The 18,247-nt window shown below is 42.5% G+C and overlaps 2 protein-coding genes across 8 annotated transcripts in view; both read right to left on the reverse strand.

Moving 5' to 3' along the window:
* On the reverse strand, positions 1–8,651 carry MEIKIN (meiotic kinetochore factor). The gene is made up of 11 exons (XM_054388959.1): positions 8,483–8,651; positions 6,960–7,047; positions 6,664–6,742; positions 5,868–5,928; positions 5,067–5,210; positions 4,565–4,684; positions 4,297–4,336; positions 3,586–3,644; positions 2,754–2,848; positions 2,396–2,437; positions 1–150 (listed from the first exon to the last, which is right to left on the reverse strand). The coding sequence occupies exons 1-11, from the start codon at positions 8,649–8,651 to the stop codon at positions 1–3; spliced, it is 1,047 nt and encodes a 348-aa protein (XP_054244934.1).
* Positions 8,652–15,175: 6,524 nt separating this feature from the next.
* The window catches only part of ACSL6 (acyl-CoA synthetase long chain family member 6), a 35,954-nt gene continuing 32,882 nt past the window's right edge, over positions 15,176–18,247 (reverse strand). For all 7 annotated transcript variants that reach the window (XM_054389333.1, XM_054389332.1, XM_054389337.1 and 4 more), the window contains one exon: positions 15,176–15,316. In XM_054389333.1, the coding sequence (XP_054245308.1) occupies positions 15,176–15,316 (141 nt within the window). The remainder of the gene's footprint in view (positions 15,317–18,247) is intronic.

Consider the following 18,247-nt stretch of genomic DNA (forward strand, 5'->3'; position numbering starts at 1 on the left):
TTAGATGTGCAGAGTGAACCCACTACCTTCAGGCAGCCTTTTGGGAAAGCTGAATGCTTTTGTGTCAGCTGGAATTTGGTGAAGCCTGGATAGCTTCTGGGGTGGTGACATTCTGACAATGGAGCAGATTTCTTCTCTGCCACACGAAGGCTGTAAAGATAAATGATATTTCATTGACACAACTGTTGCCACTGAAGAAATACTCTGCTAGTTTTCTACCAGGGAAATTTGAGATGATATGCAGATTTCCAGGGGTGTCGTTAGAAAACATTTATAACTACTTGTGGACACTTAATATGCCATTGGCAAGGGTGACAGAAAGCTTCAAAGCCTTCTCTTCAGCTGTGATACTGTAAAGCACATTACAAATCAGCATGTCAAAATGAAAGAGTGCAATAAAAATAGAGCCTTAAAAATATTCCTTCTAGCCTTTGAGGAATAATTCCTTTTTCCGAGCTCAGAGATGCAGGAACAACCTCTTCTGAAGAAAAAATACCTGTGGTATTCAGGAATAGGTTGTCCCCAGCTGAGGCTTTGCACACTGGTGACAAGTTAAGCTACGGCTCCATCAAAACACAACCCACACAGGAATAGCAGCCCTATTAAGTAACAGGCAATCCATACTGCCTCATGCAAAAGATGTTTTATTGCTTCAAAAAACTGACTTAGGACTCCAGTTACTCCTATTTTCACCCTCCATCAAGACCCTGATGCTAATCTAGCATCCATGAACACCAGTATATTTTCCTGCCAAGTAACTGGATAAAATATGAAGCAGTTTTCCTATTTTAACAGCTTCTCTTTTCCTATTTTAACATCTTCCCTTTTTCTAAGAACTTTTAGTATGCTGATTTATTTAGGAGCTGTGGCATGAAAGCCACAGAGATGTCACTTCTACTCCTGCAGAGAGAAGTGGCAGAATTATTCTACTTTTACTGACATTCAAACTAGTATTTAAATAGCAAGTTGGTTTGTATCAAAGGAGTAGGGTAGCTAAGACAAGTAGGTGCTGTTGTAAAAATGTTGTTGTAGATGTTGCAAAAAACCAGATAGATACAGATTGTTTGGGGTGTTTAACTGCCCAGCTAACAGAATTTTACATGTATTTTGTTTTGCAGCTTGTACTGCAGTGTTAGTACAGCCAAAATTGGACTGAGCCATGAAGAATGATTTGTTTGGTTTTAATCATTAAATCAAATTTCAGGACAGACATATTCAGCTCTGCAGGCTGAGCACAACCAAGATTTGTTTTAGGGCTTTCTTTTCCTCCATGACCAGCATGATGGAACTCATTTGCGAAACAAAACCAAAGAATTCCATATCAGTTTGAAATTCTTTGTTGTTTCTTCTTAGCCCTGCAGTATTTGCCCAGTACACAATGCTTTTCATAACAATTACTAACAGTTCTCAGGGCGTTAAGTACTGATTTCCTGTCATTCAATTATTTTTGGTCTTACCAATACTAAGGCAACATTTTACTACAGCACAGAACGCAGACATTTCAGGCCCCCTTCATAACTAGAGGATAAAGCACTTCCTACTACTTCTCAGGTATATTTCATAGCCTAGAAGCATTGAAGGCTTTACATTGGAAAGGACCCTTAAAGGTCAGCTGGTCCAGGAACCTGCAGTCAGCAGGGACATTTGCAACTACAGCAGGTTGCTCAGAGCTCCAAACATCCTGACCTGGAATGGTTCCAGGGATGAGGTATCTACCACCTCTCTGGGCTACCTGGGCCAGAGTCTCACCACCCTCAGTGGAAAACATTTCTTCTTTCTCCTCAGTTGAAATCTCCCTCATTTAGTCTAAACCATTACCCCTTGTCCTGTAACAACAGAGCCTGCTAAAATGCCTGTCCCCAGCTTTTTGATCAGCCCTTTAAAACACTGAAAAGCCACCAGAAGGTGTCCCCAGAGCCTTCTCTTCTCCAGGCTGAATAACCCCAATTCTCTCAGCCTGGCCTCACAGCAGAGGGCTTCCAGCCCTTCCATCATTGCTGTGGCCTCCTCTGTCCCTGCTCCAACAGGTCCCTGTCTGTGCTGAGGACTCCAGAGCTGGCCCCAGTACTGCAGGGGGGGTCTCAGCAGAGCTGAGTAGAGGCACAGAATCCCCCCCCGCCCCTGCTGCCCATGCTAGTGGGGATCTGCTCAGGAGACAGTTGGCTGTTGGGCTTGAGTGCCTATTGTGACTTCTGTCATGACTCAAAACCCACTTCCAATTCATTCCTTTGCTAATCAGCACAACAGCACCACTTACCCTCACAGCACTTGTCTGTTCACAGACAGGCAGTACTTCTGCTGTCAACCCCAATGCTCTGGCTGAAGTGTTTCCTGGGGCACCAAGCAGTTGGAATGATGATGCTCCTTCTGAGGTACTAGAATGTTCTTCTTTTACCTTAGATATCTGCCTTTTAAGTTCAGCAGTTTGATTGTCAAGCTAAAGGGTGAAAACAACATATTGTCATGAAGTGAGACTCTACAGTGTGGTGAGCCCCAAGAGAGTCCCACTGTCACGCTCCAGCTCTACACAAGCGACTCAGTACCACTCACACAACCAGTGTGAGGAACACTGAGCTTAGGGAGCACCCGTGACTATTGCTGCTAGGTGGAGGGAGAGGCAAGCTATAGCTTCACTCTCTGCAGGGACCCCTTTCATGGGAAGTGCTACACTTCCAGATGGAGTCTTCCACCTACACAAGGAAGGGATACGTTAGCTGTGTAACAAACTGGCTCATTTCTTAAGGATCTTTCACCTTTCTTTCCGGTCCTAACGGTGAGGAAGAGCGCATAGCAGTTTTTAGGTTTGGAGTTTTCTCTCTTGCAGCTGTAATTTTACAGACTTTTTTTCCTGTGATGAATTTCCAACAAATTAATTAACTTTGACACAAAGAACCACAGCTACTCTCCAACCCATGCCTTGCAGGCTGCTTTGCAAAGAAGGACCATTCCAAAGCTACCCACGTAAACACAATTCCTCCCTTCAATAGAATCCTGGTCTCCCTCTCCCTACCAACACAGCTGCTATAATCCTCTCCCTTTCCTTGAAGAAATGAGGCTGCTTATTAATCTTACATTTTCTTGGACATTTACTGCTAGACACACATACTGTAGGAGCAGAGGAACTGCATAAATGACAGAAGCCTTTGCCAGTGGCAACTTCAGCTGATACTACAGCCCAAATTAACCAGGGCTGTAAGCAGGGGGGAGATTATGCAGCACCTGGGCCCCAGCCAGAATTGCATCAGTTCAGAACTGTAGTTACATGAGGAACTCTTAATAGGTGATAGGAAGTAGGTCCAGATAAGGAGAATGACATGAACAGTTCTGTTCCTGAATAAGTTTAATAAGAAATGCTCCTTTTTTTTTTTTGTTCTTCCCCTAACACACTCATTAGAACCAAGTCTTACTTACAGGGAAGATTTTCAGGTCACACTTTTCTTTCAAGACCCAACTGAGCTCAGCCTGTGCCAGGGGGGGACAAATGACCCAGTGGAAGCTTGGCCCTGATATTCTGCCATCATTTAAGTCTGGGTAGAATATTCTGATGCCTCATAGGCAGTACAACTGCTTTAGGTCATGTTTTACCTGTCACAGTAGTTGAAACACTTAACGATGAAGTATAAATGCAATGTGAAAGTCTCTTTCTAGAAGAGGGATAAAAAAGTGAATAACTATTCTGGATAGATGTTAACATTCAAATAAAAAAAATAAAAATCAATGTTTAAAGAAATCACAGGGAAATAAGAGACTGAGTGAAAATGGATAAAACTTAATTTAAAACATATTGTTGCTGAGTGACTTCACACTTGAGTAATTTGATCATTTATCATCAAAATATATAGATTATTCTGAAGACATTTGTAATTTCAGACCCACAGCAGACACTCCCTCAAGTCCTCACCCCTGAAGCACATTATGACAGAACATAGAGGACAGAGGAGAAAACCAGGTTCCTAAGAAATGCAGAAGTAAACTGTAAGATTGGTATGAGCGAGCTACGACTGGAAATGTCTGCAGAGAAGACTGGAAGCAGCAGCACAAGGATTAAAAGAAATTATATTCTTGCTAGAAAAACAACCCCTCCTACTCCTCAGATTCACAAAGGCTGAAGCCAGTAGGATCAGATTTCTAAAGTTAGCAGGGACACAGGTAGCAGAAACTCAACAGGAGTGTTTGCAGCTTCAGAGGCTTATTTTTATCAGCCTTTCTTTTAAATACCATTCAAAAGAGAGAAAAGAAAAGAAAAAAAGAAAAAACCTGAACATTTAGGTGCAAAAAGCCTGCTTTGCAGATTACCTTCTGCTGTATTGGTCTAGAAAATCCTTCTCTACGGGTTCTAGAAAACATTAAAGTTAAACTTTAATAAAAGAAAAAGCTCCACAGACCAGACAGTATTTTAATGCACACCAAACAAAATATTAGAAGGAGAGGGAGCTGTTTCCCATCATACAGACATGCCTTAAATAAAATGATTATTCTGCATCTTACACAGGTGCCTTGCGCTGCAGTGAAGTTGATGCACACATTCTGAACTATTGTAGAAAAAAAAAAAACCAAAAATTACCTAATATTGTTGAAAGATTTGAGATGTGGGGTATCTTATCTATGGCCATGGCTTTGCTGGAGTCCAGCAGAGTGGAGTTCTTGTACTTGCCAGAGTCCACAGGGTAAAAATGACTTCTTTCTGGACATAAAAGATGTAACTGTAAGCTTCTTATGCTGAAATTCATCAAGTCACTGAATTTGTGACCAAACTGAAAGAAACCACATCTGCATGACAGTATTGTCTTGGCTCAACCAACTGCAGAAAAGTTTGGGAAGAATTTGACTCAAAGCAGATTTGGTGGTCATGCCCAAAACCACCTCCTGTCAACAAATGAATATTTTAAGTTCCCAGTATAATTCAAATTGCACCAGGACCTGATTCACAGTGGACTGGACCCCATGTTAAAAGCAAAGAGCTGACCTGGTGAGCCACAGTTAAGAGGAGCCAACAGCCTTTCTATTGCAGATAGTCCTCCCACTTCTTCTACATCAAACAAAGCTAAGGAAAACAGAAGTCTCACCTGAACCATCACCTCTGAATGTTTCAGGGGATGGGAAACTGCTCAGGCCACTACTAGCACCTGTGTTATACTCTTCAGTTGAGTCTATATCTAAACACTCTAGGAGAAAGGTGGAAACACCTGTGGGAAGAGTCATTCCTGTACCTAAAGAAAGAGACAGAAAAGGTGGCTACCAAAAAAACAAAGTATCATCTTGTACAAACCATCAGGAATTCCTTATCCAAGTTTCATTCCTGTGAATAGCTCAATACTGTCAGGTTAGTATCTTATACTGATCCATAATGCAATTAAGAAACAAGTAACAAAGGGCATTCTGAAGCCAAATTTCCACTCCCACAAGCTGACAGAAGGCTCAAGAGCTAAATAATTTAGCCTCTAATAAAGTAATTCTGAAGCAGGTTTGTTTTCAGAAGGATGAACTATTTAGCCACAAGCTTTTCAAAATGCAGGTTTGAGTAAGCTGAAGAACTTGTATCAACAATTAGTCGTCGTCCATGATAAAACCAAGGTTGTGGATTTCATCAGGCTGGGCTTGAGACTCTCAGATCTTGTAGGTCTCCTCTTCACCCTGCCTACAATACATCCATGTGAACCAAGCCCCATGCTGGAATAGGAGGAGGAAGTCCAGCCACTGGTCTCCCAACCTTTCCTTTCTAACATTATGTTGTCACAACCAGTACAAGAAGAGCATATCAGTACTTTTCTTGAAATAGACTTCAAATCACAGAATTTATTTTACATTTAGTTTTACAGAGATATAAAAATGTATGTAATACTATGAGGGATTGTCATTCTACTCACTTGAAGTCACGTCAGTACTTTTCAAGCTTTCTTTACTTTCATAGTTGATTAGCACGGATCTCTAAAATTAAAAGACCAAACAACCTGAGAAAGCTGGATGTAGACAAATAAATGCCATTAAGTGTTTTCCTACATTGGTAGATATTCAGAAACTCACTGTCTGGTACCTCCCCACTTCAACTTGCTATTCACAGTGTAATTTGTACTAAGGTTTTTCATATGTTGTTGGCAAATATGACTTGCAGTTCTGCAATCCCTAAGGAATGCCAATCCTTTGATCCTACAACTCTTTGCTGGATGAGACCTCCAGTGAAAGCACACTGACATCAGCTGAAGTTATGCATGAGATCACTGCGGAGTAATCAATTTCCCTGTCTTTTATTTATTTATTTATGTTAGACACCAAATTCATGCTGCTCACTTTCAGAATCCTAGACATTTTCACAGAATCCCAGCATGGTGGGGGTTGGAAGGGACCTCGGAGATCATCCAGTCCAACCCCTCCTTGCTAAAAGCAGGGCACCCACAGCAGCTTGTCCAGGATCACAGTGTCCAGGTGGGTTTGGAAACTCTCCAGAGGAGGAGACTCCACAATCTCTCTGGGCAGCCTGCTCCAGGCCTCTAACACCCACACACCAAAGACTGGTTTTCCTCATGTCACCAAAATATGGGGCCAATTTTAGCCTGAAAAATGTGCACACAACTGACAGGAAAGTCTTATTGGTTGGAAAAAGAATTTAACATATTACACATCTTTGATTTATCCTCCATAAAAAGAGCAAGACAACACTCTCACCTTTATCTGTACAGAGCTTTCTTCTATTTTATATTCTTTTATTTCCACATCTGTTTCTTCTTGGACATCCACTTGATTGCTGCAGTTGAAGAACAGAGCTAAGCTCAGTACATACAACTACACCACTCTAGAGAAAGGCAACAAGAACTACAAAACGTCTTTATGAGGTGCCAACAAATAGCCTGACAAACAGCAGCTCATTGAGAATTCAAAACTGCACACCTCCAAGAGACGTTTCATGAAGTCAAAGCAACAGAAACTACAATAATGATGTATTTGAGTGAGTTTTAACAGACCTTTGGTTGCATGACTGCCTCTCTTGGGTGGTTTCACTATTTTCCTTAATTTTTGGTAGGGTTTTCACATTGGGCTTTCTCTTCAGGCCTAGAAAAGAATATATATTTAGTTCAGTAATTTTAGTATTAGAATGTAAGCAATTATTACTAACAGAGCACCCTTAGCTGTTCTCCCTCTTCCATGTCCATCATTTTGGATCCTACTACCATGAACAAAGTAAAGTCTGAATTTGCTTTATTTTTATCCAAGCTTTTTTTCAGCTGTATATCAAGATATAAAAAAAAATATAATTAGCAAACTTCAAGAGATACTTCAGATGTTTTCTAAAGCAGCTGATTAAAAAAAAATCCCAAACAACACAACAAAACCACTTCAGAAATCACCTTTACTCTACTTGGGCTGAAAGTAGCTTGCATCTAAATCAATTTTAAATGGAGTTTATGAGGAGCATCATAAGAATTTCTGCATAAACTGGTCCTCACTGTATATAATCCCAAAGGCCACAATGACAGCAAATTTCAGAGACATATTTCCCTATCCTAAACCCAATGTGTTCTTTAGCTTTGTGTTTTATCCTCCCAGAACTGCAGAGAGCTCTTTAGCTGAGATTCCCTGTGAATTCAGCAGAGGACAGCGTAGATTAGGACTCGTCCCAGGGCTCATTCCTTGCCCTCTTTCTTTCAAGCATATGTTAAACAGGTATAGACCTAAAGGCTGCTACTTGCACCCTGTCATGGACACAGGAATATTAAACACTCACAAGATCATGAGCCAGCAAAGTAGGATCAAGACAGAAAATAATAGTCACTGCATCTTGTAACAGTAAAGTCTTAATTTTGAAGTACCAAGATCACTGTGGGGCCACTACTTCAGCAAGCTGCACTACTACTATCAGCCCCTACTTCAACCTCACACCTTCTCCTCAGACCACCTTGTTTCTTTAAGGTCTCCAGTTCTTAACTCCAGGTCTGGATTCAACAACGAGGCTGTTCCTTTTGAGGACCACACTTAAGCAACTTTTAAAGCATCCTTTCACAGGCGAGCATGGCTCTTGTCTTATCATTTCTATTAGACAGATGTGAGGGGGGAAAGAAAGTAATTTACAAAAGTAAACCCCCTTTTTATTTCAAACTAGCAGCTAAACCAGAGGAAACACTCCTGTTCTCCAGGCTGGAAGGCACAGAGATAACAAGAAGCAACTTTCCGACCACACAGGACAAACTGGGCTGGACACAGAGGCTGAGAAGCCGAAAGCCACGTAACTGAGGGGGAAGACACGCCGAAGCCACAGGAGATTTAGCAGATTATTATTGGTAAGAATCATGCCCGGAGGATGACTTAACCTGCCCGGCATCCTCACCCGCTCCACAAAGCACCACGCAAACAGAGGCACGCCAAAAAGCACAGCACAGGGCCCTCTCCTCCCACCCGCCTCCCCTCCGGCACCCTTTGCCCTGCTTCGGCCGCCTTATCGCTGCTGCCACTCGGCCTCTGGGCCCTGCCAGGGGTGGGGAAGCCTTACACTGGGGCTCGGCTCTGCTGCTGGGGCCCACGCTCCCGAAGAGCCGCCGGCGGCACGGCTGGGAGTTGCCGGCCCGGCTACCGAAAACCCCTGGCACAGGGGACAAGCGGCGCTTCTTCAGCGGTGCCTTTCCGCCCTTGCAAGCCCCCTGCCAGCGGAACCGCTCCATCCCACCCCGCAGCCCCTCAGCAGGGCCCTGAGAGGCGAGGAGGAGACAAGAGAGAACGCCCTTCGCAGGGCCACAACCCTCACGCAAAGCCAACCGGACCCGCCCTCCCCTGGCCCCTTCGCCTCCAGCCCGCATGCGCAGCGCCACCGACGGCCAGCGGCAGGGGGCGCCGCCGCTCCGCCCCGCCAAAGGCCTCAGGCGGGTGCCGGGGCAGGTGCGCGCCTGTAGGGTTCGGTTCGGTTTTGCCCAGTCCGGTGCCCTCTCTGTGGAGGAAAGATGTGTCCCCACAGGCGCTGGGGGGCTGCCGGCACACCAGCGGCTCCCTGAGAGGAGGCAGCGCGGCTATAGGGGCAGGGAATGGGGAGAGTTAGAACCAATAAGGAGGGAAAAGGCCTCTAAGATCAGCCGGTCGTCAGCCCCACACCAGCGTGTCCACTGAAGCACGTCCCAAAGTGCCGTATCTCATGGTTTTGAACACCTCCAGGGATGGTGACTCCACCGCCCCCCTGGGCAGCCTGTTCCAATGCCTGACCACTCCTGTCGGAAAGAAAATGTTGCTAAGAGCCATTCTAAACCTCCCCTGATGCAGCTTGAGGCCATTTCCTCTTACCCTATCACTTGTTCTTGGAAGATGAGACCAACCTGCACCTGACTCCAACCTCCTTCAAGGGAGTAGAGAGCAATGAGATCTCCCCTCAACCTCCTTTGCTCGAGGCTGAACCCCAGTTCCCTCAACTGCTTCTCACCAGACCTTTCTCAAGACCCTTCATAAGCTTTGGTGCCCTTCTCTGAACCTCAATGTCCTTCTTGGAGTGGGGGCCCCAAAACCAAACCCAGGATTTGAGGTGCAGCCTCACCAGTGCCCAGCAGTTATTCTTCCTCCCTGGGCATGCTGTCAGCACATGCCTGACCTGAGGAGTTTTAATGTCATGAAGCGTAAATTAACGCTGAAGGAGATTATGAACCTGATGGAGAGAAACAGACAGTGAGGGAGAGATTATGTTCTGGGCTGAGGGTCTTGTCAGGTTGGTCAGAGATGGCTGGTTCCCTGGAACCAAATTGCCATGAATATTTATGCCTGGTCCTGCTCTTGCTGCCCTGACCTTTGCAGGAGTGTACTGGGCACTGCTGCTGTCTCTTCCTGGTTTTGGCTAATAAATGAGCCAAGTAAATAAATGGGTTTGTAAATAAATGGGTTTATGATACTACATCTCACTGCTGATTATACATAGTACATATTTTCATATGTTACACATACAGTATTACATCCCACTATCGAAACTGCATGAACAAAATTCCTTTTACTGGTCAGCTCTCGTGTTTCAGTTTGACTCTGTAGAGCAGAGGAAATGCATTACTTTGTTAGCATGAAAAATAATAAATGATAATTCTTTTTCCTCACCAAATGTCCATCCAAGTGAAAGGAGAGATGCAAGTGCACGCAAAGACTGGAAAACAGAGACTGAACGCTTTTAAACTTTATTGTTTTAGACACATAGTCTGAAAAAATACTATGCATTCCCAATTGTCAATTCATATTAAACAAGCAGATACATTTGGTTATGTTATTACTGATTTTAAATGAAAAAAAAAAAAAGAGAGACCATTACAGAAAGACTGCAGCGTCTTCAGAGAACTTTGCAGTCATTTTTTTTTCATAGAAGATTGCTAAAATCAATCTCAGCTTCCATGATTCCTTTACTTGTTATTTTGTGTGTTTGCTCTTTTGATTATTTTACCCCACATTTAACAGAGGCACACATTCTGAACAGCTTCATCCTGACTGTGAGGACAGAGTGCTGGAGTAACAACAGCTTTTAGGAAAGAGCTTTTATTGTAGGTCAGCCCATGAGAAAAAAAAAAAAAGTCCTAGGAGCAGCTTTGAGAAGTGGGACAATTTCTCTTCTTTACAGGTTTCTGTTGATGACTTTTTGATATACATGCTAATATACCAAAACCTGAAAAATCTTTAATTACAGTTAAATTTTTGTAATTTTTTTTCCACACAAATGCAGATGTTCTCTTTTAACCCCTTCACCTTCAGCTGAAAATAGGCAACGCAGACCAAAATGCCTCATTTGTTTGCTGCTCCTACTTTGCTATAATACAGAACAAAAAGCTGAAATGAAGGGCTTAAAGGGGCTCTAGATGCCTCAGAAAACATTTTATTTTGGAACAATTCCAGGGAGCTAAAACTTTTTTCTCTCCCAGACTGCGAGCATCCAGACTTCTCCAAAAAGAACAGCCTTAGCTTCATCACTTAACAGAGTAAAGCTGGTGTAGAAACCACTGAATGTGCAAATTACTGAAGAATGTTAATTCCAAGAAGAAACAAATATCTAATTCTGATTTTTATTCTACTTTTTTCCCAACAGACAAACCTAAAGTGAGCTAAAGATACAAAAACTATGCAGGTAGAATTGCCTCTAAATAAAATGCTTCTCCAAATTCTCTGTAAGGCATCAAGAGGTCTTTAAGTAATCTTTTACCATGCAAAAATAGTATATTCTTTCCCAGTTTACATTCATCTTGTAGTAGTTTATTTACAAATAGATCACCAGTTTGTGCTTTTAACACATTAAAAAAAACCCCAACAAAACATCATTCTATAGTTAATTTGTTTCACTCCAGAAGATTAAATCAGGTTATTTTTTTTTTCTGTTATGTGCAAGAATTTCATATACATGGCAAAAAAAAAAAAAATGACACTGGACTTTACTGATGCTGATTCTAGAGTCACTGACAGTGAAGACAGATTGTAAAATAGCACTTTATCGATAAACAACTCACCCTCTCTCTTGCCTCGTGTGCATCAAGCATTTTACCCTGCAAATGTGCCTTTCAGGACAGAATAATGCTGTGGATTTTCTACCCACACAGGGTTTGGACTCTCTGGTGTGGTTTCTGCTCACACTTGTGTGCGTCTTTGACCATTTCTGTGGCAGAACAGCATTTTCTCCGTGCAATATATTGAGCAAATAAAACATTCAAAATACATAGCTAAGCAATATTCCTCTTCCTGGAAAAAAATGTATTTTATTCTGGGTTTTATATATGACCACTGGAGAGTCTTCCAGTGATGCCACATGCATAGCACCAGGCCCAGGAAGAACCTCTGGTATTTAACATGCGAGAACACAGTGTCTCAGCCCACAGGTCATGACCACAATGTGAGCCTTTGGATGCAGAATTGCCTGATCTCACCTGGCTGCTCAAGGTGATGGTGGCTTTACAACACTAAGTAACAGCCCCATTGAGGAGTAACTGCCCCATCATGGGAGCCCAGCTCTGACCAGCACCCATTCCACCAGCCTTGGCAGACTGGGACTGTGCTCATCAGTAGGTTTGCTGTATTTTTGTTTTCATTCATTAATTGTAGAATGAACCCTTGGATGACAGTGATGAGTTAAAACCAATCATCCTCAAGCCACCATGAACAGGGCTCTCAGAGAAGTGTGTTGCCATATGTGCAACAACATTTGAGCCTCAACTCTTTCAGTAAGATGAATATTAGAAATTAATGTTGTAATTACTTATCTTGAGGGAAAAAAAACCCACAACTGTTTATGGGACAGCCCTGGGGATTTTTCCATGGTGGTCACAAGAAACATTTCAGTTTAAGACAGCTCAAGGCAGAAGAAGTATTCCTGGAATTTGAAGCATGCTTGTGCCAAACTCACGCATTACGCATGTGTTGTTCTCAAGTTTTAATCTCTCATAACATTGTTATGATTGTGGTGTGAGTGACCTGCAGAGAAAAATCTGATTACACAAGAAAGGACTAAAGAGAGCTTTTAGTTTATTCTTACAACTTTGCACAGGTTCTGAAAGTATTCCCACTTTTGGTGTGACTACACAATTTCTCCCCAGTTTTGCATCGTCCTAGTGTGGCCAAGTCCAGATTTTCTCTTTTCTTATTCGTTGGTGTTCATGTCTTTGGCTCTAGTGCATCTGATATTTTGCATCAAATATCAAAAGAATCCTAAAATCAAAGAATGTTAAGGGTTGGAAGGGACCTCTAAAGATCATTGAGTCCAACCCCCCTGCCAAAGCAGAATCACCTAGGGGAGAGTTCACACAGGAGAAGAATTAGAATACAGGTAGATTAGTCCACATTAAATAAGTAAAAATACCAGCCAGCTAAATCATAAACAAACTCATAGTGAGATCTTTTATACTTACACAAAGTTGGGATTTATGTTACCTAGAAACGTCTGGTAAACCAAAATCATCTTAGGAGAGAAGTAAATTAAACTCATGTGATAGAAAAAGCTCAGTGGAAAATAGCTTTTCTGTCCTTATTTAGATGACTAGTTAATTTTATTGTAGGCATTTCACATTAAACCAGGAAATTGTACCAATTCTTCATAGCATTGCCACATGCATATGCAGTGACTGTCTCTTGGCTGATACAAAAAGAAGGTGAACTTAGACCCTGCAGAGATGAAAATCCTTGATGACTTGACCTAAACTTTGCACAGTAACTCCCATCTTCTGCAAGACGTGGCAGACTCCACTTCCCAAGGGATGCCTTTGCTGTACATGAATGTAGGAGAGCATCAGCTCACAGGAGTGGTATTTCTCCTTTCCTGGGGCTGATGTGAGTCATTGCAGTAGAATCACATGAGGAACTGGGCACAAAGAGGGCTTCAGACTCGCACACTTGATAAATCAAATCATCATGTTCTTTGCTGAGGGATTACGTTAGCTGATGCAGTTTCCTTTGTATCATTTTGTTCTGAAATCACTGCAATAAATCAGTCTTCACTAACTCACTGATTCAGCTTGAAGCATGCAATGGAGTTTCAGAGGGCAAAGAAGAGATCGCTGCGATGAAAAATTTCAACTTTTAGCTTCAAAGTCTACAGTGGACTCCAGTTTAAGAGAGAAAATCAGTGTGCTTTCACTGTCCTAGCAAGGATCTAGCAGGCACAGCTCCATGCTAGTATGCACTGGTGCAACAAACAGCAGCTATTAAAACACACATAGACATGTAGGACCCTGTTCAGCAGAAGGAAGCAACCAACAGTCCAAGTAATGAAGCGACTGGACGTTACAGTTTGCTCATAGTCTTGTGCCGTGCTTTGTATCAGGAGAGAGCTCTTGAGTCTGTTCCTTTTCCACGTGGGATTTCTCCTTTTCTCACAGCTGCAGCAGACTGTGAAATCTCAGGTTTCATTCAGACCAACTTGCTGCTTATTCCAAAGCAGCCACTGGAAGTGATGACAGGGAACCAAAGCTTCCACATATGCAAACACAGACGTTTTCTCAGCAGGCCTTTCTGCAGCACATCCAACGTGACACCAACACCACCTTACAAGAGCCTGGCTAACACAGCCTTTTGCCCATCTTTGTGCACTTTTTGGAGCAGTACTTCATCCCATTCTATGGTCAGCCAAAGGATGTCCTCTGCTGCTGCACCTCAAGCTGGCCTTCCACCCAAACCAATCTGCTTTCCTAAGCCCCATTCAGAATCACAGCTTGTCCCTTGTGCTCCATTTCTTCAGCACTGTTTCTGAAAGGGAGTTAGTCCAACTGGACTATGCAGTATTAGCAGCATGTAAAGTAATAAATTAGGGACTGGGAGCCTGTGGGTTAACAAACTCCCACAAAAAGCCACCACAGAGCCAGCAGTGCTCCTGCCACCACCTCAGTTTGAGTAGTTCAGATGTCCATGAGTGCTGAAGGAAGCCCTAATGTAAAACCAGCATGCCATGTATAAAATGAGTTGGGATGAAAACGAAAGAGAGGGAATTCTATCCTATTGCTTCCTAACCCGTTCTTGTCATTTCAAGGTGATATTAATCCATTAGATGCAATATCCTAATAGAATCTATTAAGGACAACTAGTGGGAGATCCATTCCTACTTCTATCCCTGTAACAGAATCCTAGAATTGTTTCAGCTGGAAAAGACCCTTTAAGATCATCAAAGTGTTAGGTTGTTAATGATTAAATTAAATCAATGACATTCATGTCCCAGAAAATATATTAAAAAAACCCCTATCACTTAATATATAAATGAATATCCAGCTTGAAGTTCCAGATCAGGGAAAAGAGACTTTCACCATCAGTCACTGATTGTTTGAGGTAGACCACATTACTGAATTATCCACAATTTTAGTTCCTCATGGATTAGGTTATATGCAACCAAATATCAACAGACATACCTGAAACTGTCCCTATTTTAATTAGAAATGCTTGGAGCTATTTAATTAGATATGCTTCCATAATTTTCTTGGTCACAGGTTGAAATTTCTGTCTATTTTGTTGCAACTTAGCATAATTTTTAGTAGTGCCCTATTGTGTACCGAGTAAAAAAATTAATTCTGTCACACCTGATGGAAGAAAAAAAAAGAAAAAAGAATGAAAGAAGGGAAGTTATGGTTAGTGGTGAACAATGAAAGGCTCAAATGTCAAATTCAGATGTTTCTCCATTCCTGCTGTGTCATTCTGGCTCTGTGTTTTGCAGTGTTATTCTAATATTGCTACGAAGTCCGTTGTTCAGCACATTCTTCCTGTTGTTTCAGATGGAGATGCTTGAATATAGCTCTTCTATTTGCTTTTTGAAGTAATCTCTTAATTCTGGTCTCTTAGCCTTTAATGTTGGTGTCAACAAACCATTTTGTACTGAGAACATATCAGAGTGAATGTAAATGGCTTTGACCTAAAATAGAAGGGGGACATATTGGTAGTAAGAATCACATCACACTCAATAAGCATAACTTCTTAAACAGACTTTGCTGCAGTTACCTCTGGCTCTGTCTGGAGCCCAGGGGACCCTTAGAATGGTTTAGCTTGGAAAAGACCATTAAGATTATTGAGCACAACCATTATTAACCCAGCACTGCCAAGTCTGCTACCAAACCATGTCCCTCAGCACTGCATCTCCATGGCTTTGAAACCCCTCCAGAGATGGGAACTCCACCACTGCTCTGGGCAGCCTGTTCCAGGGCTTGCAACCCTTTCAGGGAAGAAATTGTTCCACATGTCCAACCTAAACCTCCCCTGGTACAACTTGAGGCTATTTCCCCAAGATTTTTATCACCTGCCCAAGTTTTCTAAGGTGCCACTAACTAAATGCCTTCACCATCCCCTGCTGTCTTGATGGTTTTCCTGTGTCCATGCTGCCCTGGCAGCCAGCCAGCACAGTGAGAATGAGCACATAAACCTCTTTTCCCTGTGAAACCAAGGCCAGAAGACAGTGAGGCAGAGCACAGGGGACAGTGTCACCATATGTGATGCTGCAACTGCTGTTTCACGAGGCTGAAAGGCTAAGGAAGGGAGGGAGGGCAAGGGGGACATCCTAAAAAACATCATCTTAGCCTAGCTGCAAATGTAAGCAGTACAAATTAGGTCTTGCAAAATTATCATGAAGCTTTGCAGACACAAGGAGTGCACCTAATGATCATCTCTAAAGGGCTGGTGGTATTTTATGAGCTAATTAAAGTGATATCAAATCATTCAGCCCAGGCAAACAGGATTTTGAAGGCTGCTGTTGTTAGTGGTGATGTCTCCAAGCACAGCAGGAAGCCTGGCAGCACAGATGGGAGAGAGCTTTTCCTTCCAGTGCCTTTATGGGAATACTGGTGTGGGAGAAAGCAGAAAGCAGCTGGGTGATTGGTCCTAGGCCACCTATTTAAGACACAATTCCCCAGCCATCTGCTGCCTTTGTGATTCCCCAAGCCAGACTGGTTTGCATTTTGCTAGACTGGGAGCTGCAGGAATATAGACTGAGAATCCATTTTTAAATTCCCAGTAGGTATGTGATTCATTTTTCCCCTGCAAGCACTGTGGTCCAGTTCCTTCACCAGTGATGTCCTTCACAAAATCAGTGTTTGTGTTGTTAATGCCTCCACAACTTGCTGCACTGGTTTACAGAGGAAAAGCTGTTGGTTAGAGAAGCCAAAGTTGTCATTTCCAAGCCAGAGACAAGGATGATAATGATTCCATGTACATGCATCCTGTATCGAGTTACTGGAGCATGTACAGAGAAGGTAGATCTTTACCTCCTCACCCAAAACTTTCACTACATTTAATTCACATTTCAACAAAGCTGGTGAAGGGTTTGGACAACAGGGCTGGTGAACAGTGGCTGAGGGACCTGGGAGTGTTTATCCTGGAGAAGAGGAGGCTGAGGGGAGACCTCATTGCTCTCCATAACTCCTTGAAAGGATGTTGCAGTGAGGTGGGGGTTGTTCTCTTCTTCTTAGTATCAGGTGATGGAATGAGAGGAAATGGCCTGAAATTGTGCCAAGGGAGGTTTAGGTTGGAGATTAGGAAAAGTTTTTTTGCTGCAAGAGTGGTCAGGGATTGGAAAGGCTGCCCAGGGAGGTGGTGGAGTCACCATCCCTGGAGGTGTTCAAGTAATGTGTGGCTGTGGCACTTGGGCATATGGTTTAATGGCCATGGGTTAGGTTGACAGACTTGATGATCTTAAAGGTCCTTTCCAACCACAACAATTCTGTGATTCTATGATTCTATAAACCTGTCTCACCACAACCTTGGCCATAATATCTGGCTCCAAGTTTGGAGCACATACTGCCACAGAGACTGAATTTTAAAGCCCTTTAGTTTCAAAACATTAAATATTTATTCTCAATTTCTAGACAGCAAGGCTTTCCTCACTACTTTATCATTTATTAATGGTAAAATAGATTACTTGAGGTTATTTCATACTGGCCACAGCACACCAGACTCAGAAAATTAGAAAACAGAATAGTTGTTTTAGTTGGAAGATCACTGGGTCCAACTTTCAACCCAACACCACCGTGGTCATTAAATCATGTCCCAAACTGCCAGAGCCACAGTTTCTTGAACACCTAGAATTAAGTGCCTTGCAAACCATGCTTGATATTGAATTTAATTTTGTAATCAGTTTCTTTTTGCTGTCATTTTATTTGCATGTGGAACTAAGAAATGAAGACTAACAAAGTTCTATTTAATGGTGCTTCTGCTGCGCTCAGATATGGTGAATTACTCATTAGAATGACCACCCAGAAGCAGTAAGAGCAAAAGCAGAAAGGCCCTTGCTAATTATATGTGATAATTAAGAGCATTAGTGTAAATAATAATCTGACACTTTAGGATGTGTCAATTAGTTTGTTGGGTTTTTTTCCCCACTGTGTTTTTAATGCTGTGTAATCCATAGTTGATTTCAGATCTCTCCTGAAGTGCTTGCAGCTCTGTTGCAGAAATATTTACAGAAGCACCAGGAAAGATTTAGTGCAGAGGCTGAAAATCAACCAGCAGCATTTCCTAGGTCAGTTACAAGAATGGTAATTAGTGACCTAGTTTCTTAACATTGCTTTCTGTGGCAGAAACATCAAAGTCCTACAGATATTTATCTTGACCTCTGGTTGTCAGTCTGGAGATTATCCCTGTCTCTGGATTAGATCTTTACCTCCTCACCCAAAACTTTCACTACATTTAATTCACATTTCCAGCAGGAGTGGAAGGGAGAATCATAGCCTACGGATTTTTCAAAGGAACAAATATTTTTATGCCAACAATCACAAAACCACAGAATAGTAGTAGTTGGAATGGACCTCTGAAGATCATCTAGTCCACACCCCCTGCTAGGGCAGGATCACCTGGA

The sequence above is a fragment of the Indicator indicator genome, chromosome 18 (assembly GCF_027791375.1).
Source record: "Indicator indicator isolate 239-I01 chromosome 18, UM_Iind_1.1, whole genome shotgun sequence".
Classification (NCBI taxonomy): domain Eukaryota; kingdom Metazoa; phylum Chordata; class Aves; order Piciformes; family Indicatoridae; genus Indicator; species Indicator indicator.